A 27,641-nucleotide genomic window follows, 5' to 3' on the forward strand; every position below is an offset into this window, starting at 1 on the left:
TGCCTTGGCCCTGGCCCAGAGACCCTCCTTCTGCCAGAGACCCTCAGATCTGTCCCACTCCTGCCCAGGCCTCCATAGGCACCCTTGATGCGAACGATGTAGAGGTGGCCACGCCTACCCAGTAGGCCATACGCACTCTAGCCACGCCCACCCAATAGGCCACGCCCACCCTGCCCATACCCACCCGGCACCTTGAGGGCTACCACAATGCTGATGCGGCCCTCAATGAAATTGAGTTTGACACCCCTGATCTAGTCCCTGTTCAGGCCCTCTCGTCTCTGATGTACACAGGCAGTTTAATTTGCCCGCCATATTCCATTTCCACTGTCATTTTTCAAATATTTATAATGCCCTGCCTCTTTAATGGGGAAAACAGGAGGAGCTTCACTAACTAAATAAGGAGATATGTGGAAGACAGAGACCTCAAACAGTGGGAGAAGAAATAATCAATGTAAAAGAATTTTTCCCCTTCCCTCTCTCAAACAGAAAACAGTGCACAATCTATATTGCAATGGGTCTAAATGTGACAGAATCTGAATAATTTTGGTTTAAAAAACGATTGGTCTTTCCAATTCAAAATCTGTCAAAGTTTTGCCACTAAAACTCAGCGAAAACTGTTAAGATTCGGTCCTGTTGATTCAAAGGGATAAATCTATTTCAGTGTCTACCCTAAACACAGTCAGGTCTGCTGCCAACCCCAAACTTTAGAAAACAGCAGACTATTAAGCTGCTTAGTAGTGCTGAAGCACTTAGCGGAGCATCTGTAACAAGAGGCAATCCACATCCCAAAGAGCCAGCCAGGGCTTCCGTGCAAAAAAATGACAAATAGGCAGCTTTAGAGCAGGGCTTTTCAACCTTTCCACCCATTGTACCACTTTTAGGATACGGCAACATCCGAGTACCACCAGTCGCCTAGCAAGGTGTCAAAATCTTGATGACCCCCCCAAAAAGGAAAAAAAGTGATGAAGTACAGGTAGTCCTCGACTTACAACTGTTCGCTTAGTGACTGTTCGAAGTTACAATGGCACTGAAAAAAGTGCCCCCCAAGCCACAGCCAAGCAAGACACCTACCTGCCCACCCGGCAGCGCTCTTCCTCCTGTCCGAGGTTTTCATTCTTGTGAGCATTTCTGTTGAGGATTGGCAGTGGGGGTGGGGTGGGGTGGGTGTTTGGTTTTTATTCCCCCCCTCTTCTGGGTGGTCGCAGCAAGTTTTGGTCACTTCACATGACCTTGGGACACTGTGACCGTCATAAATATGAATCAGTTGCCAAGCATCTGAATGTAAATCACAAGACCCTGGAGATGCTGCAACATTCTAGCTGATCGGCGCTTCTTCTGAGCTCAGCAGAAACACCAGGATCAGCGCCGAGCTCCAGCTGGAGCCTGGCGCTGATCCTGGTGCTTCCGCTGAGCCCTGACAGCCCCAAAGAAGCACTGATCCTGACGCTTTCGCTGAGCCCTGACAGCCCTGCAGCTCCAGCCGTCTCTAGCTCAGGCTTGTGTGGTGCTGCCACTGGTTCAGCTCATTCCCCTCCCCCGATACCTCTTTTCTAGGGTGGTTGTGTACCACCTGCCTGGTGCCAATGTACCACAGGTGGTACCCGTACCACTGGTTGAAAAGCCCTGCTTTAGAGTTTGGCTTGGTAGCTTCCTAGAGACCCTTGTGTGGCGTGGGTGTAGGTCACAAAGGTGCAGGAGCAGGTGCCCTTTGATAGGAGGATAAGGGAGGCGGGTCATCTCCTTGGGAATTCTCATGGCTTTATGATTTCATCCCTGCGGGCTAAAGTGTCAGTTACTGCCAGTTATCAGTGATCAGTGTGAAGCTGCCTTCCTAGAGGTAGGCTGCTCTTCAGTGGGGCTCCTGGACTGTGGGGAAGCTCCCCTCTTTTTTTGTAGCCAACTCTTAGAGGAGTAAGGGAGAGTGAGAGTTTGATTTAGGATGAGGGTGAGAGCAAGGATGTTAGGAGAGAGGATCAGGGTGAAAAGGTGAGGCCCAGGCTGAGAGGGAGCATGAGTGAGGTTGAGAGTCAGGGTCAGGAGGAGGAGGAGGGGGAGGGGAAAGGGAGGGGAATGGGTATGGGGAATGGGAGGAAGATAAAAAGGGGAGGGGGAGGATCGGGGAAGGGGGAAAGGAAGATGGGGAAGGTGAGGGAGTCAAAGGAGTGGGATGGGGAGAGGGAAGGGGGACAGGACAAAGAGGGAAGGGAAGGGAGGAGAATGAAGAAGGAAAAAAAGGAGGGGGACGAAGAAGTGAAGTGGGTGCAGTAGGAGAGGGGAGGGGAGGGTGACAGGACAGGGAGAGAAGGAAGGGTAGGCACAAAGAGGGAGGGGGGAACACTAATGCCTTTATGACTTCATCCAGGCAGGTTTATTACCGGAACTAAGGGAGAGGGAGGGAGAGAGAGGAGGAAGGGAGGGGAGGAGGGAAGGCTAGGGAAGGGGTGGACGTGGAGTAGCAAGGGGAGGGGATGGGGAGAGGGGACAGGGAAGAGAAGGGCAGGTAAGAAAAACTGCGGGGGGGGGCAAATTTTAATGTTTTCATGACTTCATCCATTGCAGATTAGCAGAGGTAAGTGAGCAAAGGAGAGGGAGGGTGAGGGAAATGGATAGGAGAGAGGGAAGGGCAGCAGGGAAGGGGTATAGCTATGAGGAAGGGGAGGGAGACAAATAGGTGGACAGGGACAAGGAGGAGAAGGCAGGAAGGATAGAAGGACTGAGGGAGGACAAGGGCTATGGGGAAGTGGAGGTGGACAGAGAAGGACGAGGGATGGGGACAGGGACAAGCAGGGGAAGTGAGAGTGATGTAGGGAACAGTGGTAGAGGCAAGGGCAGGGCAAGAGAAATAGAATTAGATTAGAATTAATACAGAATTAGAATTAAGGAATAGAATAGAATAGAATAGAATAGAATAGAATAGAATAGAATAGAATAGAATAGAATAGAATAGAATGGAATGAGAATAGAATAGAATAGAATAGAATAGAATAGAATAGAATAGAATAGAATAGAATAGAATAGAATAGAATAGAATAGAATAGAATAGAATAGAATAGAATAGAATAATAGAATAGAATAGAATAGAATAGAATAGAATAGAATAGAATAGAATAGAATAGAATAGAATAGAATAGAATAGAATAGAATAGAATGGAATGGAATGGAATGGAATGGAACGGAATCTACAATAGCATTAGAATAGAACTAGAATTATAGAATTAGAATAGATTTTAGAATAAGATAGAATTAAAATTAGAATAGACTTAGAATTTGAAATATAATAGAACATAATACAATTAGAAAGAATAGAACAAAATTAGAATTAAAAGAAAAAAAATAAGAATTAGAATAGAATTAGAATTTGAACAGAATTATAATTAGAAATAGAATATAATAGAATTTGAGAGAATAGAAGCGGTGAATGCTCCAACACTGGAAGTCTTTAAGAAGAGACTGGACAGCCATTTTTCCGAAATGGTATAGGGTTTCCTGCCAGAGCAGGGGGTTGGACTAGATGACCTCCAAGGTCCCTTCCTATTATTATTATTATTATTATTATTATTATTATTATTATTATTATTATTATTATTATTATTATTATTATTATTATTATTATTTAATATTACTTATTAATTATTATTAAACTTCTATTCATAAAACATGAAACTCAGTCAACTGAACACTCAAATTGACTGGCACTAATGGTTGACACGGGCTGCTGCCAGCCAGGTATCTCCTTAAAATGTAAGATGTTCCGAGTAGTGCAGTTTTTTGTAGCTTTGCTGTAGTTATTGCAGGAAGTTGCAATTTCTTGATGTGTTTTGTAAAGTTTTTGGACATAGTTCCCAGTGCCCCGATGACAATGGGTATCACTGTTACACGTTTCATCCATAATCGTGCAGTTTCGATGGCCAGGTTGCGGTATTTTGTAATTTTTTCCAGTTCTTTTTCTTCGACTCTGGCATCTCCCGGTACAGCGATATCTATCAGCTGTACACTTCAGTTCTCTACAACTGTGTTATCTGGCGTGTTGTGTTCCAAATGGTGATCTGTCTGTGTTCGGAAGTCCCACAAGATCTTCACCCTCTCATTCTCGACAACTTTTTCCACCCCATGTTCCCACGACTTTTCGGACACAGGCAAGTCGTATTTTTTACACAATGCCCAGTGGATTAGTTTAGCAACTCGGTCACGTCTAGCTTTGTAATCAGTTTGCGCGATTTTGCTGCACTCATATATTAAATGTGAAACAGTTTCAGCTTTATTATTGTTATTATTATTATTATTATTGGAAGTATTGAATGAGATGTAGAATAGAATTAGAATAGAATTATAATTAGAACAATTCTATACAATAGTACAGAACAGAATTAGAATGGAACAGAATTAGAGGAGAATTAAATAGAAATGAGCAGAATTAATATTAAAAGGTAAGGCACAGAACTATAGCACAGAATAAAATAGAATAGAATTAGAACTAGAATGGAAATAGAGTACAATAGAATTAGAATAAAATTAGATTAGAATTAGAAACAGAAGAGAATAGAATTAGAATTGAATTAAGAATTAGAGTAGAATGGAATTAAAATAGAATTAAAATTAGAATATAATTGGAATTAGAATAGAAATGGAATGGAATGGAATTTGAATAGATTAGAATTAGAATTAGTACAGACTTAGAATTACAATTTGAATAGAATACTATAGAATTAAGTAAACACAGCAATCGTTAAGCGAACTGTTCTCTATGGAGTGTTTTTGTCGGGGGAAAAAAGCCGTTTTCTGCAAAAACGCCATCAATTGTGGTCATATGACCACAAGACACTGCAAATAGCTGTACCAAGTTTGCCAACAGCCTCAAATGGGGGGACAGCTGGGTCGAACGTAGCCCTGGGGAGGTCCATTGTAATTTTGAAGGGTCGCTAAGTGACCAGTCATAAGTCTGTACATTATACTGGGACAATTTGCTAATCCAGTCACTTTATAATACAGAGATAGATAACCAGGTGTCTGTGGGCAGCAATCTACAATAATCTACAGCCTGGACATCTGGAAAACTCCTTGTCTCTCCAAAGTTAATTTTGATATGTTTAATTAGAAATAAGAATTTTGAGTGGGAAATATGGTACCAGGCTCCAGCACCTGAAACCATAAGTTTTCTTAAACATGGGGGAAGAAGACAGCTACATTTAACCCTAAAAAAGCCCACGGAAGCTAGGATGGTACCAAATATCCTGGAGATCAACCAGATTAGTTTCAAGAAACTGTCATGACTTTGCCTTTGAGGAAATATTTTCTATCCACGTGACAGGTCGCACTTACTGTGTGGCAGTCATTTTGGATCTCGACACCAAGAAAGAGCAGGCAGGCTTTTGCTCTAAATTTTAATAAACCTATCAGCTCGAAGAGATGCCCTGCATTCTTGGAATACAGCTAGTCCTCAACTTACGAGTACAACTGAGCCCAAAATTTCTGTTGCTAAGCGAGGCAGATTTTATGACCTTTCTCGTCACAGCTGTTAAGTGAATCGCTGCAGTCGTTAAATAAATCATGGGGTCATGAGGTAAATCTGGCTTCCACCAATGACTCTGCTTGCTGGAAGCCGGCTGGGAAGGGTTCAAATCGTGATCACATGACCCCAGGGATAATGCAACTGTCATAAATACACGCCAGTTGCCAAGCGCCCGAATTTTGATCATGTGACCATGGGGATGCTGCAATAGTGTGAAAACCAGTAATGTCACTTTTTTTCAGCACTGTTGCAACTTCAAACTGTCAGTAAATGAATAGTTGTAACTTGAGGACCGCTTGTAATGTTTTGTAATGCTGCTCTTTAGGTAAAACAGAGAATGCTGAAAAGAAATAAAGTCTAAGTTAGTAAAATTATTTATTAATAAGGACAAGATTCTCTTCCACCGAAATTTACCTATAAGATGGCAGCAGGAAGACAGGCCTCTTGTACACTTCCTCCGTCACCTGGATGTCCTCTTCACAGAAAATTTTGACTGAATGTGGCTCATCTTTGAAATGTTCAGTATCATTGTAGACATAATAGATATTTTCACTCAGCTGGGCAAAGTCATGGATCTTCAACAGATAAATCCAAGAAACCAAACTGAGAAGAGGCTTGCTTTATAAAACATTATCTACAGCCTGTTCTATGCAGTTTTCCTCCTTAGACCTACTTGCTGACTTTGCTAAATGGGTCACCGTAAAGATACAAATAGGGACGCGGTGGCTCAGTGGAAGGAAGGAAGGAAGGAAGGAAGGAAGGAAGGAAGGAGAGAAAGAAAGAAAGAAAGAAAGAAAGAAAGAAAGAAAGAAAGAAAGAAAGAAAGAAAGAAAGAAAGAAAGAAAGAAAGAAAGAAGAGAGAGAGAGAAAGAACACAAAAAACAAAAATATTTAGGATAAAGCAATCAGAATTAGTTTGCATGTATTTATTTTAGGGATGCGGTGGCTCAGTGGGTTAGGATGCTGAGCTTGTCGATCAGAAGGTCGGCAGTTTGGCGGGTCGAATCCCGAGTGCCATGTAACAGAGTGAGCGCCTGTTACTTGTCCCAGCTTCTGCCAACCTAGCAGTTCGAAAGCACGTAAAAATGCAAGTAGAAAAATAGGGACCACTACGGTGGGAAGGTAACAGCATTCTGTGCGCCTTTGGCGTCTAGTCATGCCGGCCACGTGACCACGGAGACGTCCTCGGACAAGCGCTGGCTCTTTGGCTTTGAAACGGAGATGAGCACCGGCCCCTAGAGTTGGAAACGACTAGCACGCATGTGCGGGGGAACCTTTACCTTTACCTTTAAAGATACAAAGGAAAAGGCTCTGGTCCTACTCATCTCAACTTATTCATGAAGACATTATAGGACCCATATTAAGATTGGATCATAACACCACTAAGATACCAAGATACGTGCCAGATAGGCTTCTATCGTGTTGTGCAGACATCTAAAAATGGAATCAATGGCACAGAAAAGTTAAAAGGACACCATGCAATTTGATAGCCATTCTCGTTCCCAAACTTAAACCCCTGAGAAATATTTTGTACTATTGTGATGACTCCCTCCGGATGCTTCCCCAGATACCTCTCCAGATGCCAGCTCGGAGGAAGATGAACCAGTTCCGGGCATGTCTGGAGGAGAGTTGGTCAATGGCTCTGAGCAGCCGTCAGAAAGGGATTTGGCTGAAGCACGGCTGCCGCAGGACAGCCCTGAGGCTTCGGGTTGGGAAAGCATGCACCTGGTCAGCAATAAGGAAAAACAACTGCTTTCTTCACCTGATCCAAGAACACATAGGGCAGAGAAAAGGCAGGAGCAGCGAAGGTCAGCCAGATTACTTGTGAGGAGGAAGCCTCACCCTTCTTGATGGGCTGCACCAGAAGCTGGCTATTTAGCATAGCAGTCAGGTGGAGGTGATGCTGGGAATATGTTTATTTTTTATTCCTAGCTGTGTGTTTCCTGCCTTGCTTTAGGTTGACACCATGCCTGGATTGTGCCTTGTGACTTTTCTTGCCTCGTGAACCCTCTTGTATTGTGGATTTAACTTTGCCTGGTGGATTTCTCTTGTTTGGGAAACTTTCAAGTGCCTTGTGGACTCATTGGCCATTGCTCTGTGAATTAGCATTGGTCTGCTTTTGGCTGGACTTAGGACAGTTCTGGTGGTTTTTTTTTTTTGAAGAGAATTGCTGGGGAATATTAATAAACCCACTAAACCACCGTTAACATGCGCGTGTGAGTGAGTGGGACAGCACAACTATATAATAATGTAATTAAAGCTGTGCTACTTCTTTAAATAAAAATTTAAAAGCAATGGTGTCTGGAAAAAATAAGTTAGTATACTCAAAATAAGACACGTTGTGGCCAAAGAAAGTGGACGTTATAGACTAAATGATATTACAGGCCGTTTTTGACTTATGACCACAACTGAGCCCAGTCATTAAGACCACACATGACCAGACTCGATTTTACAATCGTATTTAAAATGGTTCTAAGTCTCCAAAGTTGCTAAATAAATCACGTGGCCATTAGACAAGCCACACAGTTGTTAAGTGAATCCAGCATAGCCAAAGGTTGGAGGTTTTTGCCATTTTCTGGCAGAAAATGGCAAAACAAAAGTCACAAATTGTGGGCACATGACTGCAATTTGGTTGTAAATGTGAGCCAACTGCCTGAAGCACCAGAAATACAATCACATGACCACAAGGAGGAGTGGGCAGTCATAATTCTGACGATGGGTCATCAGAAGCTTTTTAAAAAGTCTGTTGTAACTTCAAATGGTCATTAAACAACAGTTCATAAGTTCAAGAATTATCTGTAATAAAAGTGGGAAAGTATATCTCAAGCAAATCTCAAATGCAGTGCGTCTTTATGTAGCTCTGAAAAATCACCTCTTTTCGAATAGAGACTTCCAGGTCTTCTACTTTAACTCCTGTGTGCAGATTGTGTAGGTTCTCCTTCAAGTTCTCCTTGGCTCTTGGAGTGAAGGGGATGAAATCATTGTCCATCCGCAGAAAAAGCACAGGTTCTTCACGAACGCAAAACACAATACATTCCTGCTATGACAAAGAGAACTGTGTTGGCTAAATTCTCAATAGAGAGTAGAGAAACGCTGATTTACATGAAAAGCTTTTTGTGGTCTGCAGTAATTTATCTACAAGTTTGGACTTCACTGAGATGTTCTGCACATTGTCCTTCAGGGCACTTGTTCCAAGGGCAAACCTCTAGGTCTGCAAGAGAACAAGAAATACACTGCAAGAATCGGATTTCTCTTGTAGTTAGGGAAAAGTCAAAGATACATCAAAATGCCTTTGGGAGAAAAAATAGAAGTTCCAATGTTTTCTCCCATCTAATAACAAGTGCATAAAAGCATGTGTACATATCTACAATGAAGGTGCATTTGAACCGTTTGTGAGAAGGATACATGGGGGCTACAAGGGTGCTTTTGCGTAACTTTGTCATGACACAAACAGGAATGCTGAACCTTCGGCCACTGTTTAAGCAGAGGTGTCCAACCTTGGCAACTTTAAGGACTTGAGGACTTCAACATTCCCCAGCCAGCCACATATCTCAGTTTGGCTTTCTTTCATATACAGACCTTATGACCATCATTCTGGAGCTTCTGCAGGACTTGCTTGAATCCACCAAAGCTGGGCTGCCCCATCCCAAAGACTGCATATCCTCCTTTGGCCTGCCGAAAGTTGGGAGCCCCACAGGTGCTGGAAGTATTCAGGGCATCTAATATGCCGTATACATCACGGACCATAAAATATTTCCCCTACGTGGAACAGTAACAAAAAAATGGAGAGATGTCAATGTGCAAAAGAAAGCAGTGTTAAGTCAATTAATGTCTTCACAAAAATAACATGATTGAGAATCTGCAGAGGACCAGACAAATTCACAGAAGACAGTCCTATCACGGTCATTGCCTATTAAAGCTCAATAATAAATATTCAGCCAGCAATATTATGCTGCAAAGCACCACTTGTTGGGCAGGGAACCAGAACAGGAAGGCTACATCATGTTTCTTGGCCTCTGTTGGCCATTATGAGAAATGGGATGCTCATCTTTTGGCCCAGAAAAGCTCTTTTTAAAATATTTTTAATCACCACATCCTATTGAATATCCATGCATAATCCGCAACATTCACCTGGACAAGATAGTGTTCTGGAGTAGATTCTGTAATCCGCCCCACAGTGTAGCTGGCTTTCAATAAGTCATCATGTATTTGAAATTCTTCCTTGCAATTGTAGCTGTAAAGAAACACATGACAGAAATTGGTTGGTTTTTCTGCAACTAAAATATATACTGTGGTCAAACAAGCATCATAAGACTCCATTGCTTAATTTTCTATTCATAGAAAGTTGATACATCTTACCCAGATTGTAAACTCTGCAACAAAATAAACGAACAAGCTCACAGCTGTAAGTCAAATCAGTTCGTTTAACTGTACTATTTTACACCAAACATATGTATGTACTGTTATGTAGTCTATACAAAATTACAATCCAAGTTGCTTTCCAGGATCCTGCTACTACCTGTCTGGCTGTAACCAATAAGAAACTCTCAATTCTTTGTTTCAAATTGTGCAAACTTAGTAAGACCAATATGGAATCTTAGAATGAGCTCAGTTGTGATTTATCTCATTTTTGTATTTATAAAAAAAATATCAGTGCAAAAAGACTGAACAGATTTTCAAGACTGCCACCTATGACCAAGCTATTTCTTTGTTTTCCCTGTTGTGATTCAGGGTCAGCCTGTGGGTTCGGCAGTTGGGTCGGATGACTCAGATGAGGGGGAGGAGGGGGGTGTTGAAGAACTTGCTGATGATGGCTTTGAGGCTCCGCAGAGCCCCCAGCCAGGCCCCTCCTACCTGGTGGAGACCCAGACCCAGCTGTGTGAGCCTGACAGTGTGGATGAAGATGACCCACAGCTGGCCCTGTTCAAGGACGCCCGACGCAGGAGGCAGTCAAGTAGGAGCAAGCAGAGGAAGGCTGTGGGACTTCTTGGAAGGAGGCAAAGAGAGGCCACGCCCTGAACTCTTTATAAAGGGAATGTTTGGGGGAGGGCTGGTTTGCTGAAAGCAACCGCTCCGATAGAGTTTCAAAGCTCCGGTATCTTGTTTCATGTTTTGTTTGTTTTTGTAATAAATTTGGCAGACGTATTCCAGCCTTTTGCCGTCTGTAAAGGGGTTGCCTTTTCTGCAAGGCCGGTAGCAGGCTGGTACAGAACATTCCCCAACCGCATCGTCAAAACTCCAAGATCCCACCGAGATCCTAGAGGTGGCCCTAGGCATAACAATAGTGTATGGCTGAGTTCTGAGGATTGCTAGGATGTGTATCCACATATCCAGCAGAGAGAGAATTTCACAGAAAGCAGAGTTGGAAGGGACCTTGGAGGTCTTCTAGTCCAACTCCCTCCTCCAGCAGGAGATACTATACCATTTCAGACAAATGGTTGGCCAATCTCTTTTTGAAAGAGCGCCCACAACCTCTGAAGGCAAGCAATTCCATTGGCTCTCACCGTTAGGACATTCCTCCTTAATTCTAGATTGCTTCTCTCCTTGGTTACAGATAAAGTTAGACTCAGAAAGGGAAGCAGAGGATAATCTAAGGCAGGGGTCCCCAACCCTTGGCCCGTGGACCAGTGCCGGGCCACGGCATGCCAGCAACTGGTCTGCACAAACAAGGAAAACCTCATCCACAGGATGCAGGTAGCAGACAAAGCCACGCCCCTTCCGGTCCACAGAAAAATATTTCTCCAGGTAACTGGTCCCTGGTGCCCAAAAGGTTGGGGACCTTTGATCTAAGGAGCTTGTGCAGATGGCATTTGGTAAAGCTATGTTTTGGGACTATTCTCTCTTTCTGTAAAAGTCATTTGTTGTTCTTTGTTTTGTTTTTTTCAATATCCAAATTGGGGCTATCAGCCCATTAATGTTGCCTGTTCCTCATTTATATGCTTAAATTTCATAAACCAATTATAACGCAACTCGGTTTTAAGGGGAAATAATACATATAAAGCTATGATCGGATTGGAAAAACCTCTTTTGGGAGAATGGGATGGACATTAATCCTGATTACTTAGCTTTTGTGTTCAGCTGGAAACCCATGTTATTCCTCTCTTGTTTTTAACTTGCAAGTTTTATATGCCAAAAAATTTTTATTAGTTTTATTTTATGCTGTGGCTATTTTTTTTTGATTGGGGAATAAGAATAAGCAAGAGACTGCATTCAAACTGTCATATGTAGGGCAGGTTTCTGTGTCTATGTTACACCAACAACTATACCTAACTATACAGATAACATCACAGCCATTAGAAGAGAAGGAAGTTCCAGAAGGTTGGGACAAAGATTAAAGGATGTGTGGAGAATATAACTGGTGGTTGCAACTTACGTAATGACAACAGGCGCCACCTTATTAGTAATGATAGACTTGGCTTTGTTATTGTGGAGGCCAATGGTCTGGAAGGAGTGGATACTGAGGGAATGGTGATCCTCCATGGTTCCGCTGCCGTGAATATTCTCAAATGTTGCTACTGTCTGCTGAGCTGTGCTGGCAGTTGTACCCATAATCCACAGGCAACTGTATCAATAAAAATAATCAGAAGGTGAATAAGAAGGGGAAGGTTAAGATTTCAGTATTCTGAAGAAAGAAAGAAAGAAAGAAAGAAAGAAAGAAAGAAAGAAAGAAAGAAAGAAAGAAAGAAAGAAAGAAAGAAAAGGAAGGAAGGAAGGAAGGAAGGAAGGAAGGAAGGAAGGAAGGAAGGAGAGACAGAAAGAAAGAAAGAAAGAAAGAAAGAAAGAAAGAAAGAAAGAAAGAAAGAAAGAAAGAAAGAAAGAAAGAAAGAAAGAAGAGAGAGAAAGAAAGAACACAAAAAACAAAAATATTTAGGATAAAGCAATCAGAATTAGTTTGCATGTATTTATTTTAGGAATGCGGTGGCTCAGTGGGTTAGGAAGCTGAGCTTGTCGATCAGAAGGTCGGCAGTTTGGCAGGTTGAATCCCGAGTGCTGCGTAACAGAGTGAGCGCCTGTTACTCGTCCCAGCTTCTGCCAACCTAGCAGTTCGAAAGCACATAAAAAAAATGCAAGTAGAAAAATAGGGTCCACTACGGTGGGAAGGTAACAGCGTTCCGTGAGCCTTTGGCGTCTAGTCATGCCGGCCACATGACCACGGAGACGTCCTCGGACAAGCGTTGGCTCTTTGGCTTTGAAACGGAGATGAGCACCGGCCCCTAGAGCTGGAAACAACTAGCATGCATGTGCGGGGGAACCTTTATCTTTACCTTTATTTATTTATTTACAGGTCTTAGATGGCTGAAGTCCTATCTGATGGCAACATTTAAGGGATGAGAGCATACCCACCCTATCTAACCTAGTAGGACAGGCAGACACCTTCAGCGAGAGGTGCTCCCACAAATAAACTGATCCTCTGCCACGTAGGGCTTTAAAGGTGATAACCAGCACCTTGAATTGGACCCAGAAATCAACTGGAAGCCAGTACAGTTCAGGTAGCAGTGGTGTTACTATCTGACATTGTTATCTTCCTTATTTCAGAACTGGAGATTTCAGACTGTGTTCAAGAAAAACCTGAGTATTCCTCGGACATTCTTCACAAAACTGTGGATGAAAGGTATGGCTGATCTTACATAAGAATAAGGAGACTACTCAATGTTTTAGGCATCATTTAGACATGATAGCAGTGTTCCAGTATCTGAGGGGCTGCCACAAGTCAGAGGGGGCCAGGTTGTTCACCAAAGCACCAGAGGGAAGGATGAGAAACAATGGTTGGAAACTGATCAAAGAGAGAAGCAACCTGGAATTAAGGAGAAACTTCCAGACAGTGAAGACAATCAACCAGTGGAACAGCTTGCCTTCAGAAATCGTGGGCGCTCCATCACTGGAGATTTTTAAGAAGAGACTAGACAATCACCTGTCCGAGATGGTAGGTTCTCCTGCCTGAGCAGGGGGCTGGACTAGATGACCTCCAGGATCCCTTCCAGCTCTATTCTATTCTAGGACATAAAGCCTTGGCATTCTGTGGCAGATGATGGAGTTCTTGGCAAATGAATCAATGCTGAAAGCATTGCCCAAAACTGGAAAAAATCACAAACCAGAGATCTATTGTTGTACCCACAGTCCATTCTGGCAACTCTGATGACTTCTAAAAATAGTCTTTTGTTTAATAAAACAAGGTAAACACCGGTAAATAGTCTGTAAAGAGAGCATGTAGAACCATCCATAATCCTGCAGTGTTGACCTGCAATGTGATTAGAGTTTCATCTAAGTTATTAAAGAAGCATAGTTAAACCACGAGCACACCAAACAGTGGATTGGGCCATAACTTTATTTGAAGAAGGTGAGTCAGCATGGTTTTTATAGGTTGTGACTGTTAGGCCAAAATATTTAAAAAAACATGGTTGAAATGTTTGCAAGATAGCTAAGTATTCTAAGATTTTTGACCATACACTCATTTTGGTATAAACATCTGCAGTATCCACATGAACTGTCAGCCACCTCCAGATCTTATCAATCATCCAAAGAACCAAACATTAGGTAGTATTGTAAGCATATTTTGTTTCATCCTATTCCATGAATTTTTTTCTCAGATAGAATTACTGCTTCCATACCTTATAATATGCATGCAACTTTGACCAAAAAGTGCTGCACAAAAAGTGCTTTTCACCCAAGTAGACCCTTTTCTACTATTGCTTCTGCCATCAACTATAAATCCAAGTAGTATATATCCAGTGTGTCATAAATAGAACATTGTAAGCCATCAATGACTGTGATAAGCAGTGTGAAAGAAAATTGAACCAAAGTACTCAAAAATGACTTGCTCTATTGTCACAGACACAACAGACTGGAACTGTGCTTTATAGAAAAATCTGAACTCAAAGGATCTTATGAAGTGAACCACTGTCTGTAAAACACTATCAATGGTTATGAATTTTTAAAATACCGTAATCATGTGGTTGTAAATATTCACTTAATAAGCATGCCTGTATGCATGCGAAACAAATTAAAATTCTTCTTTTTAAAGTTTATCACCATGAAAATTCTGCCCATCCATAAAATAGGAAAGACCACTATTGGAATTAAGCAACCAAAATTCCAGGAACAATGTCATGAAAAGATAAAAACACCCAATCCAAACATCTTGTCTCATGTTGACACAGGTGTGACATACCATGGGCATAGATAGATTCTTTCAAAGAAGGTTGCCCAACCAATCAGTTTTCGGTTGCTTATATTTAAATTTAGCCACTTATTTGATCATTTATGTCTTGCTTTTTTTTAAAAAAAATGGGTAGCTGTCTGCAGATACAATAAGGGCAGAGAAACAGTAATGTTTTGCTGTCCTTATCATGATGAGGTAGGCCTTAATAGTGATTGTAGCCCTTGTTCAATCAGGTTTGCTCCTTGTCCTCCACCAGTGTATCTCTTCTTCTGCTTCATCTCCTTTAGATCCATGTGTGAGTAGGCAGCATTATAAATTTTCTAAATAAATATATAAAACTAAATAAACCAGAGGGAGTTCCAGGGCCCCGGGACAGGAGGAACTGCTCAGATGCAATTTCTTTCTGAGCCCCTGCCACTCTCATTCCAGATAGCCACAAGGACTTTGATTAGTTAGAACAGCGATGGCGAACCTTTTAAGAGACCGAGTGCCCAAACTGCAACCCAAAACCCACTTATGTATTGTCGGGTGCTGGGTGGGCGGGGCCCATTGGGTGGGCGTGGCTGCTGTGGTAATGGCAGACTGGGTGGGACGAAAAAGTACAATTAATCAATTCCAACTTTGCGAGATCTTTTTTCCCCCCCGCGAGAAGTTGAAATTGATTGATTGATTGAACCTTTTTTTTTGCGACAGAGGCCTAAAGCGAAAAGGGTTTATAAAACCAAGCTGAAGGCCTAGGACTGGGGCGACGGCACGCGTGCCCACAGAGAGGGCTCTGCGTGCCACCTGTGGCACGCGTGCCGTATGTTCGCCACCACAGAGTTAGAACATGCAGCAGATCCTCCAGAACAATCCCAATTAGTCCATTAGTTTCCTGGGCTGTACTGATTTAATAGCTCAACCCTCTCTCTGTAAGGAGAGGCTGTGTGGCCCTCACTGTTGGGAACACCATCCCTCCACAGATCAGGCTGACTCCAACCCTGATGGCTTTTCACAAGATCTTAAAAGACCGAATTTTATGCTAGAGCCTGGGATGTCAGAGGTGTGAAGGAACCCCTCTTCTAGTTACATTAACAGATGTTTATGATTTCTCTCAGTTACTGTCTTCTAACTTTTGTGTTTGTTTGGCTTTATTCACTTTTAAGATTGTTAGCTGCCCAAGGACATTTGTTTGAGATTGGCAGGCCAAATAAACTGATTAAATATTCCCCCCCCCTTCTGGTTCACTCTCAATTTACAAGCTAACTTGAGGGCTAATCCACATGGAGCCCCATTTCCATCTGTCCTGTTTGCCATCGTTCACTCCCTAGAGACTAAAATGAACAATGTGAAATTTGAGCGGGCCCCGAACAAGGAGTATATACCGGAGGTGGTGACCCTTTGAGAGCTGTATGCAACGAAATTTCATTTTGATGTATGCCGATTGGTGTACATTCAAAGTGACAATAAAGTTAAAGTTAATTCCCCAGAACAAGACGTTTACGAGACAGGTTCCAGCTGTTCAGAGCAGCTGGCTCCCTTTCTAAGGGAAGACAAGAGAGAAGTGTTGTTGCAAATCTTGAAACACAGCTACACAGAACTGCTGAGAGGAGGACATCTTCCTTTCCTTGTTGTTCTTGCTGTTCTCACCCTTGTGACTCACCTGGAAAAATCCATTAACCGTCTAAGCGCAAGTTACTCTAAATTTAATCAATTTATTTAGTCTGCCAATCTCAAACAAATGTCCTTGGGCAGCTAACAATCTTAAAAGTGAATAAAGCCAAACACAAATACAAAAATTAGAAGACAGTAACTGAGAAAAATCATAAGGTAAAGGTAAAGGTAAAGGTTTCCCCCGCACATGCGTGCTAGTCGTTTCTGACTCTAGGGGCCAGTGCTCATCTCCGTTTCAAAGCCGAAGAGCCAACGCTCATCCAAGGACGTCTCCGTGGTCATGTGGCCGGCATGACTAGACGCCAAAGGCACACGGAGCGCTGTTACCTTCCCACCGGAGTGGTCCCTATTTTTCTACTTGCATTTTTACGTGCTTTCGAACTGCTAGGTTGGCAGAAGCTGGGACGAGTAACAGGCGCTCACTCTGTTACGCGGCACTCGGGATTCAACCCGTCAAACTGCCAACCTTCTGATCGACAGGCTCAGCGTCCTAACCCACTGAGCCACCGTGTCCCTTCCAGAAAAATCATAAACATCCATTAATGTAACTAGAAGAGGGGTTCCTTCACACCTCTGGAGCCCCAGGCTCTAGCATAAAATTTGGTCTTTTAGGGGAATGGTACATAGTCTTTGTACAAAATACAGGTTGCATCTCTGTTTCCCACGCTAGAAAACAGACCCCCAAATGAATGAAAGCTTGCCATTCTTTTGTGATTTCCCTGTACCTCAACAGAAAGCAGAACATAGAATCCTAGGGTTGGAAAGGACCTTGTAATACATGTAGTCCTCTACTTAACAACAGTTCATTTAGTGAAGGTTCAGAGTTACAACGGCATTGAAAAAGTGACTTAGGACCATTTTTTACACTTACAGCTACTCCAGCATCCCCGTGGTCAAGCGATCAAAATTCAGGCACTTGGCAACTGACTCATATTTATGATGGTTGCAGTATCCTGGGATCATGTGATCCCCTTTTGATCCCCTTCTGATGAGCAAAACCAATGGGGAAGCCTGATTCACTTAACAACCGTGTTAGTAACTTAACAACTGCAGCGATTCACTTCACAACTGTAGCAAGAACAGTTGTAAACAACATTCACTTAACAAATGTCTCACTTAGCAACAGAAGCCTTGGGCTCAATTGTGGTCAAAAGTCGAGGACTACCTGTATTATATATTATCACTAGCTTGGATTTGTCTTGTTTTTGGGTTTTTTTTCCATTTGGGGAGGCAATTTCGGAATGAAAATTTGAAATTCAATATTTTAGACAGCCAAAATAGGAAAACAACATCCTAGACAGAATTGAAGTAATTTTATATTTTCTTAAAATGTTGTCATTTCTGGTTAAGGGTCTCTAGGACAGGGGTCTGCAACCTTGACAACTTTAAGACTTGTGGACTTCAGCTCCCAGAATTCTTCAGCCAGTCTTAAAAGTTGTCAATGTTGCAGACCCCTGGTCTAGGACCTTCAGACACGGACCCTTGGCCCACGCCTCCTCCTCCTCCCATGTCCCCGCAACACTAAAATCCATGTATAGAATAGAATAGAATAGAATAGAATAGAATAGAATAGAATAGAATAGAATAGAATAGAATAGAATAGAATAGAATAGAATAGAATAGAATAGAATAGAATAGAATAGAATAGAATAGAATAGAATAGAATAGAATAGAGCTGGAAGGGACCTTGGCGGTCTTCTAGTCCAGCCCCCTGCTCAAGCAGGAGAACCTATACCATCTTAGACAGGTGAATGTCTAGCCCAGGGGTAGGCACCCTTGGCTCTTTTATGGCTCGTGGACTTCAACTCCCAGAATTCCTGAGCCATGCTGGCTCATGAATTCTGGGAATTTTTTTTTCAATCCCATTTATATCCCGCCCTTCTCCGAAGACTCAGGGCGGCTTACAATCTAAAGCACAAATCAATGTGCTTAGCAATAGCCTTCATTCTATGTATATGCCTGCTTATTAGGGCTTTCAGCCCCCCCCAAGCGGCATTATTACAAAGTCAGCTTATTGCCCCCAACAATCTGGGTCCTCATTTTACCTACCTCGGAAGGATGGAAGGCTGAGTCAACCTTGAGCCTGATGGGACTCGAACCTGCACTAATTGCAGGCAGCTTGTGTTACTTAAGGAGGCATTAGCCCACTGCTCCACCAAGAGTTGAAGTCCACGAGCCATAAAAGAGCCAAGCTTGCCTACCCCTGGGCTAGCCTCTTCTTAAAAATCTCCAGTGATGGATCACCCACCATTTCTGGGGGGGTAAGCTGTTCCACTGGTTGATTGTCCTCACTGTCAGGAAGTTTCTCCTTAATTCCAGGTTGCTTCTCTCTTTGATCAGTTTCCAACTATTCTTTCTCATCCTTCCCTCTGGTGCTTTGGTGAACAACCTGGCCCCCTCTGCCTTGTGGCAGCCCTTCAGATACTGGAACACTGCTATTGTTTTGAGTTGCCAGCCAAGCTCTCTTTGTGAAGTCCCCTTGAGCCCCCTTCCTGGTTTCCCCCCCCCCAACAAGCCTGACCTGTCTGCCCCCTCCCGCCCCCTGGCAGCTGCTCCTCCTGCTGCCACTCCCCCTCCCTCCAGTCCTGGTGACAGAGCTGCCAGGCCCCCAAACCTGCAGAGGAGTCGTAGCACTTTAAAAAAAAAAACATCGTCCATCACAGGCTGCCCTTGCAGCATCATGGCTTCCTGCCTGTCAACCGATTGGCTGGTGGCTACCTGTCCCATGCAACCAAAAGCCCAGGAGAAAGGACCGTGCCAAAGTGTGTGGGGCAGAGGGCAAGGGTCGCACTGGCCAGGGAGAATGGGCGGGGGAGGGCCAGCCGAGGAGGCACGCTGGAGGCAAATGGGCTGAGGCAGGACGTGGGAGAAGGGGTTGTGGCCAAGGGTCCGTCCCTGAAGATCCCCTTCCATCTGGTTCAGGGGTAGGCAACCTCGGCTCTTTTATGACTCATGGACTTCAACTCCCAGAATTCCTGAGCCAGCCATGCTGAGGGAAAAGGGAGAGGTTTCCAAGCTGAGCCATGGTGGCTCAGGAATTCTGAATTGCCTGCCCCTGGGCTAGCCTTTGTGGCCTCTTCTTGTTTTTTCGTCCCTTCTGTGGTTCCTGTTCAGCAGGCTGAGCCATTCATTCTACCCACACAACATCACAAGATCCGTATTGTCGAAAGGGATGGCTGACCTTCCAGACACGTTCAAAAGCACCTTTGTAAACTTTCAGCTCGCTTAAAATTGAATGGAAACTTTTTAGGGAAACTTAAATGAACAACCACCAATAAATCTGCCCACCGAAACAAATGACAAATCCGCAAGCACTGTTCTATTGTCCAATTAAAGTTTTTTTTAAAAAAAAATCATCAAAGGGACTTTTCTGTTCTAGTCTCAGTCCCTACTCCTATTAATGGCGATAATTTTCTTGAGTGTGGCTGCGAGCCCATTAATGGAAGCACTGTTTATGCCAAAGAGGGGGGGAAATCCCTTGATGCCATCCGTTGTATCTGTTACTAATGACATTATGCTCCATTACATTGATTGATGGTATTCCTCCTTTTTGCACACCCCCAAGCCAACTCTCGTAACCACCCAACCCACAAGATTTCTGACTAAAGGCCAAACAAAGACATTAGCTTTGCCATTCCACAGGCCCTAAACTAAACCTAAAGATGTCACATGTCAAAGAAAACTCCAGTGTTGGGGAAGTCTGTGTGAATGGTGCAGACAGGAACTTACGCTGTCATTGTACGAACGAAGACTTCAAAGAGAACACAAAGTTTTCATTTATTCCATTAATATCCATATTCCCTTTGAAGAGCACACAGTGTTGTACCTGTAGCCCAATTAAGGAGACAGAACAGTTATGTTGGATCAGACTATTCTAGTTCTATATGAGTTCCATGATAGGCATTTAGATGTTAATGAAAAAATTACAAAGATGGCGGATGAGGCTGTTAATATGGCACTGCACTAAATCTTACAACATCTTGAAATCCCCAAGGGCCTATGTAAGGAACTTTTCTGTAGACTTCAGTTCGGCATTCAACACCAGCAAATTCTTTTCTCTAAACTGACTCAACTAGCTGTGCTTGACCATACTTGTAGGTGGATTATAAGTTTTCTAACAGATAGGAAGCAGCGAGTGAAGCTAGGCAAAATCACATCAAATACCTGTACAATTAACACAGGTGTCCCTCAGGGCTGTGTGCTCTCTCTCTCTCTCCATTACTCTTTTCTCTCTATACCAGGGGTCTTCAAACCTGGCCCTTTTATGACTTGTGGACTTCAACTCCCAGAATTCCTCAGCCTGGCATGCTGGCTGAGGAATTCTGCGAGTTGAAGTCCACGAGTCATAAAAGGGCCAGGTTTGAAGACCCCTGCTCTATACCAATGACTGTATCTCAAAGGATTCCCTCATCGTTGGTCTCATGTGAGACAATGACAATTCTGCATATAGACAAGAGGTAGATCAACTGGCCCTGTGGTGTAGCCAGAACCATACGCTTAAAACTGTAGAGATGATAGTAGATTTTAGGAGGAGCCCTCCTATTCTACCACCTCTTACAATATTAGGCAACACAGTATCAGTAGTAGAGAGCTTCAAGTTTCTGGGTTCTATAATCTCCCAGGACCTGAAATGGAAAACTAACTTTAGAACCATCACTAAAAAGACACAACAAAGAATGTTCCTTCCTGGGCCAACTCAGAAAGCTCAGACTACCCAAGGAGCAGCTGATACAGTTCTACAAAGGAATTATTGAGTCTGTCATTTGTACTTCTATAATTGTACTATAGTTGGTACAGCAACTAAACAGGATAGGGATAGACTTCAATGGATAGTTAAAAGGTAAAGGTTCCCCCGCACATGCGTGCTAGTCGTTTCCAACTCTAGGGGCCAGTGCTCATCTCCGTTTCAAAGCCGAAGAGCCAGCGCTTGTCCGAGGACGTTTCCGTGGTCATGTGGCCGGCATGACTGGACGCCAAAGGCGCACGGAACGCTGTTACCTTCCCACCGGAGTGGTCCCTATTTTTCTACTTGCATTTTTACGTGCTTTCGAACTGCTAGGTTGGCAGAAGCTGGGACGAGTAACAGGCGCTCACTCTGTTACGCGGCACTCGGGATTCGACCCGCCAAACTGCCGACCTTCTGATAGACAAGCTCAGCGTCCTAACCCACTGAGCCACCACGTCCCTTCAATGGATAGTTAGGACTACATAAAAAAACAATTGCAACCAGCCTGCCTTCTTGAGTACCTGTATATTGTACAGGTCAGAAGAAGGGCTGAGACAATATCTACAGATCCTCACATCCTGGACATAAATTGTTTCAACTTCTCTCATTGGGACACTGCTATAGGGCACTGCATGCCCAAACAACTAGACACAAAGACAGTTTTTTCCCCATGCCATCACTTTGCTAAACACATAATTCCCACAGCACTGTCTTATGCCTAAGGATGACTAACCATATAGTAGGACTATCTTACTATTATCCTTCTCATCTTTCCTATTACTTAATCCTATTGGTATCTTATGACTTATCACTTTGTTGGTTGTATCTTATGGTTTATGACTGCATCTTATGATTTATAATTTATCATTTTAAATGTTGCTTGTATGTATACTGCGAGCTTATGCACCAGAGACAAATTCCTTGTGTGTCCAATCACACTTGGCCAATAAAGAATTCTATTCTATTCTATTCTATTCTATTCTATTCTATTCTATTCTATTCTATTCTATTCTATTCTATTCTATTCTATTCTACAGATATCTAAAATGGCATCTCAGTTCAGATACAGAAGCATACTGTGAGTGTAGAAGTAAGTATTTGTAAACTGAGAGAGCACAAGTGACACAAAATTGCTACACATTTCAAAGTTAGCTTGATGCTGATAAATTGTTAGCTTATTTTTTTCTTCATTTTATCTTCAGACAATAGGGACATTTAAGGATACATTGGATAAGTTCAGAATTCAATGTACTGAAAGATGATAACTGTCATAAGAGCAACCACAAATTTATAATTAAATGGAAATTTGAATGTGGATTTCCTAGTCCAATACTGATTCGATTCACATTTCATACTAAGCCATGTTTCTTAATCACAGCTCTTAAAAGCACAGGGGCTTGATTCACATACTATGCATGGGCCCGGATTATCTAAGGGAGCACCTGCTGCCAGCGCCAATTTCCCATCGTCCTGTGCGCTGCCACAGGGAGGGCATCCTCAGGGTACCACCGGTCAAGGATTGCCGACGGGCGATCCCCAGGGGGAGGGCGTTCTCTGTGGGCGTGCCTGCCCTATGGAATCAACTGCCAACGGAACTCCGGACTGCCCCCGACCTTCGTTCATTTCGCCGGGACCTAAAAACCTGGCTCTTTGAGCTATCTGGTCTGGACTGAGGGGTTTTAATGTTTTTAAATTGGGATTTTAATTTTTTGGGGGGCTAGACTTAATTTAATTTAATTTTAATTTTATATTGTATTGTTTTTAAATTTTGCCTTGTAAACCGCCCTGAGTCCTTTGGGAGTAGGGCGGTATATAAACCAAATAAATAAATAAATAAATAAATAAATAAATAAATAAATAAATAAATAAATAAATAAATAAATAAATAAATAAATAAATAAATAAATAAAAACAGACTCATATTAGTGTATAGCTAAGCCAAAGCAAGGTGGAGAGGATGAGTTAGTAGTAAATATAACCCACTGATATTAAGAAATTAGGAGTTTAGCCATCTCAGCTGGAAGATGAATAAATAACATTTCTTTCCATTTACATGAGTGACAGAGCACAAACAGCTAATCTTTGTGCTAGCTGTCGATGCATTTTATCGTCACTGCATCTGACGATGAACAAATAGGCATTTTACGGATCCCAGGAGATGAGAGGAGGGAACACAACTCACTCCCATTTCTTGCTTTTTAGCATTTTCACACTATCTCAGAAGGTGGCTTTGTAAACAAAGACACATAACCCAGGATCCCAAAAGACTACAGCAAAATGCAACATCTCTGCTTCCAAAGACACAATAGCAGTGTTGTTTCCCCCGGGCAGTCCCTCATGGGGGGGAGCTTCATCCCTTCTCCTGAATTGTCCTATGTCACAGTTATTCACACATCTTGAATTTACATTCCACCAAAGAAGAGAGACTTGGCAGGAATCAGAGACAAGCCTAACAATGGGCTAAATTTAGATAGTGTGGCTAACAGGGAAGAGAATAGAGGCTCGCAGTTGCAGGATGCATCTGTCTTGGTCCCTGATTCTTCTTAGGTGGAGGGATCCTTTTGCCTTACATTTTTTAGCTAAGAGAATCAGTGCAAAGAAGAAAAAGCACTTATATACCCACACCCACCTTTAGCCTCTCCCCCCAAAACCCTTTCATCTGAGCCAGAATCATGCGTGACTTAGCAATTAAGGAGGACATCTTGAAAACTGTTTCTGCCTTTCAAGTCAGTGCAACACGTATTACCCTATTTTGCAGTCAGATTAGGGGGAATTCCACTTCCTTTCTATCTGCTAATAAGGAAAAGGCTATACATGACAGCCAAACCAGAGAGATTTTGCCATTGCGAATATTTGCCAAGGCAAAGTCATTTTCTGATAATCATAAACTGCTGCTTGGAACCCCAACCTGGTGTTCCATTTCACCAATGTTTTTGGCAAGCCTAGAAATCCTTTAGCAGCTTGGCAAGCTAACATCTTTTCACCTCCCTTGCTTTGGTTGAGTTCATTTCTTTTCAAGACTGCTCTTCTTTTCAACAATGAGAACGGAAAAAGGGCAGTAAAAACTCACAAAGGGAAGCTGGTTTACATGATAGGCATAAGACGAACACCACTTCTTCAGACTTTTTGGAAAAACAATCCCATTTTTACGTCACATTTGGCACATTTTACTGAAGTGCTGGAGTGGAAACTCTCTCCAGGAGCATGGAAGAACACATTTAGCAAAACTAATCCTCCGACTTCACCTCCTAGAATTCAATTCTGGATTTAAACAAAAAGGCCTGTAAAGTTAACAATACTCAGAGGGACTCACCCAACAGGAAAGAGGAAAGTCACGCAAGAAAGACAAAAGCATTTCCATCCTCAAGCAGCGTGTGTAAAATCAGGGCACATCTGTGTATGACCTGAACCTCCGGAGCAAAATGGAATTACAGCAAAGGGCAATGAACAGGGGAAATGTTATTGTAGCAGCCAACACCAGCTCGTAGTTGAAAGTATCATGACGGAAATGATTTCACCAAACAGGTTGTCTTTTGGCATTTCCCAGGGAACATCCGGAATATGCATTTGTTCCTTTTCCAGCCCCAGCTCAAAAGACAACTATTTTTTAAAAAGCTTCTTTTCCAACAGAGAAGGCCTTGGTGGAACCATAATAATATCCTTATAGATCCTAGTTTGAGCTCTTTGAACAATTTTAATTTATTAGGATGAGATCAACAGTGGGACAGTCCTGGATAGAAACAAAATAGAAGCCATCATTCTTTCAGCCTATCAAATGGCAAACATTAGTATCAATTTTTGACAGCTGAATCCAAAAAAACTGGGCTTGGATGTTAAGAGTTCTATATAACCTATAAACTGCCGAGACTCACTTAGATGAGATGGACCGTTTATAAATTTGATAAATACATAAAGACAGTACTCTACATCAGGGCTTTTCAACCTTTTCACCCATTGTACCATTTTTAGGATATGGCAACATCCGAGTACCACCAGTCGCCTAGCAAGGTGTCAAAAACTTGATGACCAAAAAAAAAAAAAGTGAGGAAGTACAGGTAGTCCTTGACTTACAACAGTTTGCGTAGTGACTGTTCGAAGTTACAATGGCACTGAAAAAAGAGCCCCGCAAGCCACAGCCGAGCAAGACACCTGCCTGCCCACCCGGCGCTACTCTTCCTCCTGTCCGAGGTTTTCATTGTTGTGAGCATTTCTGTTGAGGATTGGCAGTGGGGGTTGGGGTGGGGGGTGTTTGGTTTTTATTCCCCCCCCCGTCTGCTGGGTGGTTGCAGCAGGTTTTGGTCACTTCACATGACCCTGGGACACTGTGACCGTCATAAATATGAATCAGTTGCCAAGCATCTGAATGTAAATCACAAGACCCTGGAGATGCTGCAACATTCCAGCTGATCAGCGCTTCTTCTGGGCTCAGCAGAAGCACCAGGATCAGCGCCGAGCTCCAGCTGGAGCCTGGCGCTGTTCCTGGCGCTTCCGCTGAGCCCTGACAGCCCTGCAGCTCCAGCCGTCTCTCGCTCAGGCTTGTGCGGTGCTGCCACCGGTTCAGCTCATTCCCCTCCCCCGCTACCACTTTTCTAGGCTGGTCGCGTACCACCTGGCAGGTGCCAATGTACCACAGGTGGTACCCGTATCACTGGTTGAAAAGCCCTGCTCTACATGATCCCAATATCTCTCTATTACTTTAAACAGATTTATGCTCTGTGAAAAGAGGTTTATAGTGAATTCATTTAAATTCTGCTTCTCTTTAGTGCTAATGCCTTCAAACGTCTAAACGTATCTTGACAGAAAGCCAAAAACATTGTGAGGGTATGAGGACCGTGATGTTAACAAAAGAACATTTTGCATCTATTACTAGTTTGTGTACTTACATTTCTGGCTGTTGAATACAATACGTAGAGCATAGACATGAGCTACCCAAGGCTCACGTCTATGCCAAGTTGTGTATCTGAAAGCAGTGGACACGGTAAGATTTTTTTTTTTTTTTACACACACAAGTGCCAAAGATCACCACGGTCCTTTCATAAAAGCAGGCAAAATTCACTGGCGAGTCAGCTGCAACTCTGAGAAACACTTTTAAGGAAGAGATGAAAGCGGCTTCCGATCTGCCCCTTACATAGGCAGGAAAGAAGGTTCTTGGGGAAGTGGAAGAAAAGTTCCTGTTTTGACTCCTCAAGCTGTAGCAACAACTTGTGCTGGCTGTTCCGCTAAATGAGAACCGTGCCAAGGAATACATCCTGTGCAGCAGGAGAAGCATCTGTAATCTGTAATACCTTCTTCCTTGGTTTTCACTGCACTCCCTAAATATATAGCAACATGATGCTTCGTACCGAATTAATTATATCCTGGGATGGGGAATGTCCAACACAGATGATATTTTAACTCACGGGTCGGGATTGAAGGCTTAAAAAAAATAAAAAATCTTCCAAGCATTTATTTTCAGCATCGTTTTAATAACGTCATGGAGATCAGTTTTACCCCATGAGGGTATTTTCAATACAGACAGGCATATTACCACACAGACTGCCAATTCTATGGAATAATCTTTAACTTATGTTGGTTTATTCACATGGGCAAGACACGGCTTGGTGCACCAATTATTTACTGATAAACAGGCTAGCAAGAAATACAGATTTCAGTGTCTTTAATGCTAGTCTTGAGTAAATACAGAGTCTAGGACAGGGGTAAGCAACCTTGGCTCTTTTATGACTCATGGACTTCAACTCCCCTTCGTAATGGAAGAGAATGGGGGATCCTCAGTGGGCGGCAGTTCAGAGGAACAGTCTCGGTTTCCAGAGCTTCTGCGTCCGTTTCCAGAGTCTGGATAAAGACCAGGAAGAAGTTCAAATAAGCATCCTGCTGCGATGAGACCCATTGAAATGTGGACATCGAGCAAAATCGAGTGGTTCTAAAGCAGGGGTCTCCAAAACTGGCGGCTTTTCAGAATTGTGAACTTCAACTCCCAGAATTCCCCAGCCAGTGCATGCTCTGGCTAGGGAATTCTGGGAGTTGAAGTCCACAAGACTTAGGGGTTGCCAAGTTTGGAGAGCCCTGTTCTAAAGTAGCAGACAAAGCAAGACTTCGGGATGCACCACAAAGGAAGAAGATTCCTGAACATGGAATTACCCTCCTGAGATCTTTTGGTTAAGGTTAAAAGGAGTTAAAAAACCAATTCCTGAGCATAGCTGGCTCTGGAATTCTGGGAGTTGAAGTCCACCAGTCATAAAAGAGCCAAGGTTGCCTAGGACATCACAAGAGAAATTTCCAATCCTCATTTATAGTTAATTCACTCAGGCACAGATTCTTTGAATGTGTTGTGATTCAGGGTCAGCCTGTGGGTTCGGCAGTTGGGTCGGATGACTCAGAGGAGGAGGAGGGGGGGTGTTGAAGAGCTTGCTGATGATGGCCTTGAGGCTCCGCAGAGCCCTCAGCCGGGCCCCTCCCACCTGGTCACGAAGGAGACCCAGCTGTGTGAGCCTGACAGCGTGGATGAAGATGACCCACAGCTGGCCCTGTTCAAGGACGCCCGACACAGGAGGCAGTCAATCAGGAGTAAACAGAGGAAGGCAATAGGGCACCTC

At 43.1% G+C, this 27,641-nt stretch overlaps 1 protein-coding gene across 1 annotated transcript in view; it reads right to left on the bottom strand.

Annotated features, from left to right (window-relative positions):
• PALD1 (phosphatase domain containing paladin 1) overlaps nucleotides 1-27,641 on the bottom strand; it is a 134,323-nt gene that overhangs the window by 79,282 nt on the left and 27,400 nt on the right. Inside the window, exons 2-6 of the mRNA XM_081329929.1 lie at nucleotides 11,883-12,071; nucleotides 9,641-9,743; nucleotides 9,089-9,268; nucleotides 8,382-8,546; nucleotides 5,924-6,084 (exon numbers count right to left, since the gene is read on the bottom strand). Of these exons, the coding sequence (XP_081186055.1) occupies nucleotides 5,924-6,084; nucleotides 8,382-8,546; nucleotides 9,089-9,268; nucleotides 9,641-9,743; nucleotides 11,883-12,058 (785 nt within the window). The 5' untranslated portion in view covers nucleotides 12,059-12,071. The remainder of the gene's footprint in view (nucleotides 1-5,923; nucleotides 6,085-8,381; nucleotides 8,547-9,088; nucleotides 9,269-9,640; nucleotides 9,744-11,882; nucleotides 12,072-27,641) is intronic.

Source organism: Vipera berus (genome assembly GCF_964194415.1).
Source record: "Vipera berus genome assembly, chromosome: 5".
In the NCBI taxonomy this organism is placed as follows: domain Eukaryota; kingdom Metazoa; phylum Chordata; class Lepidosauria; order Squamata; family Viperidae; genus Vipera; species Vipera berus.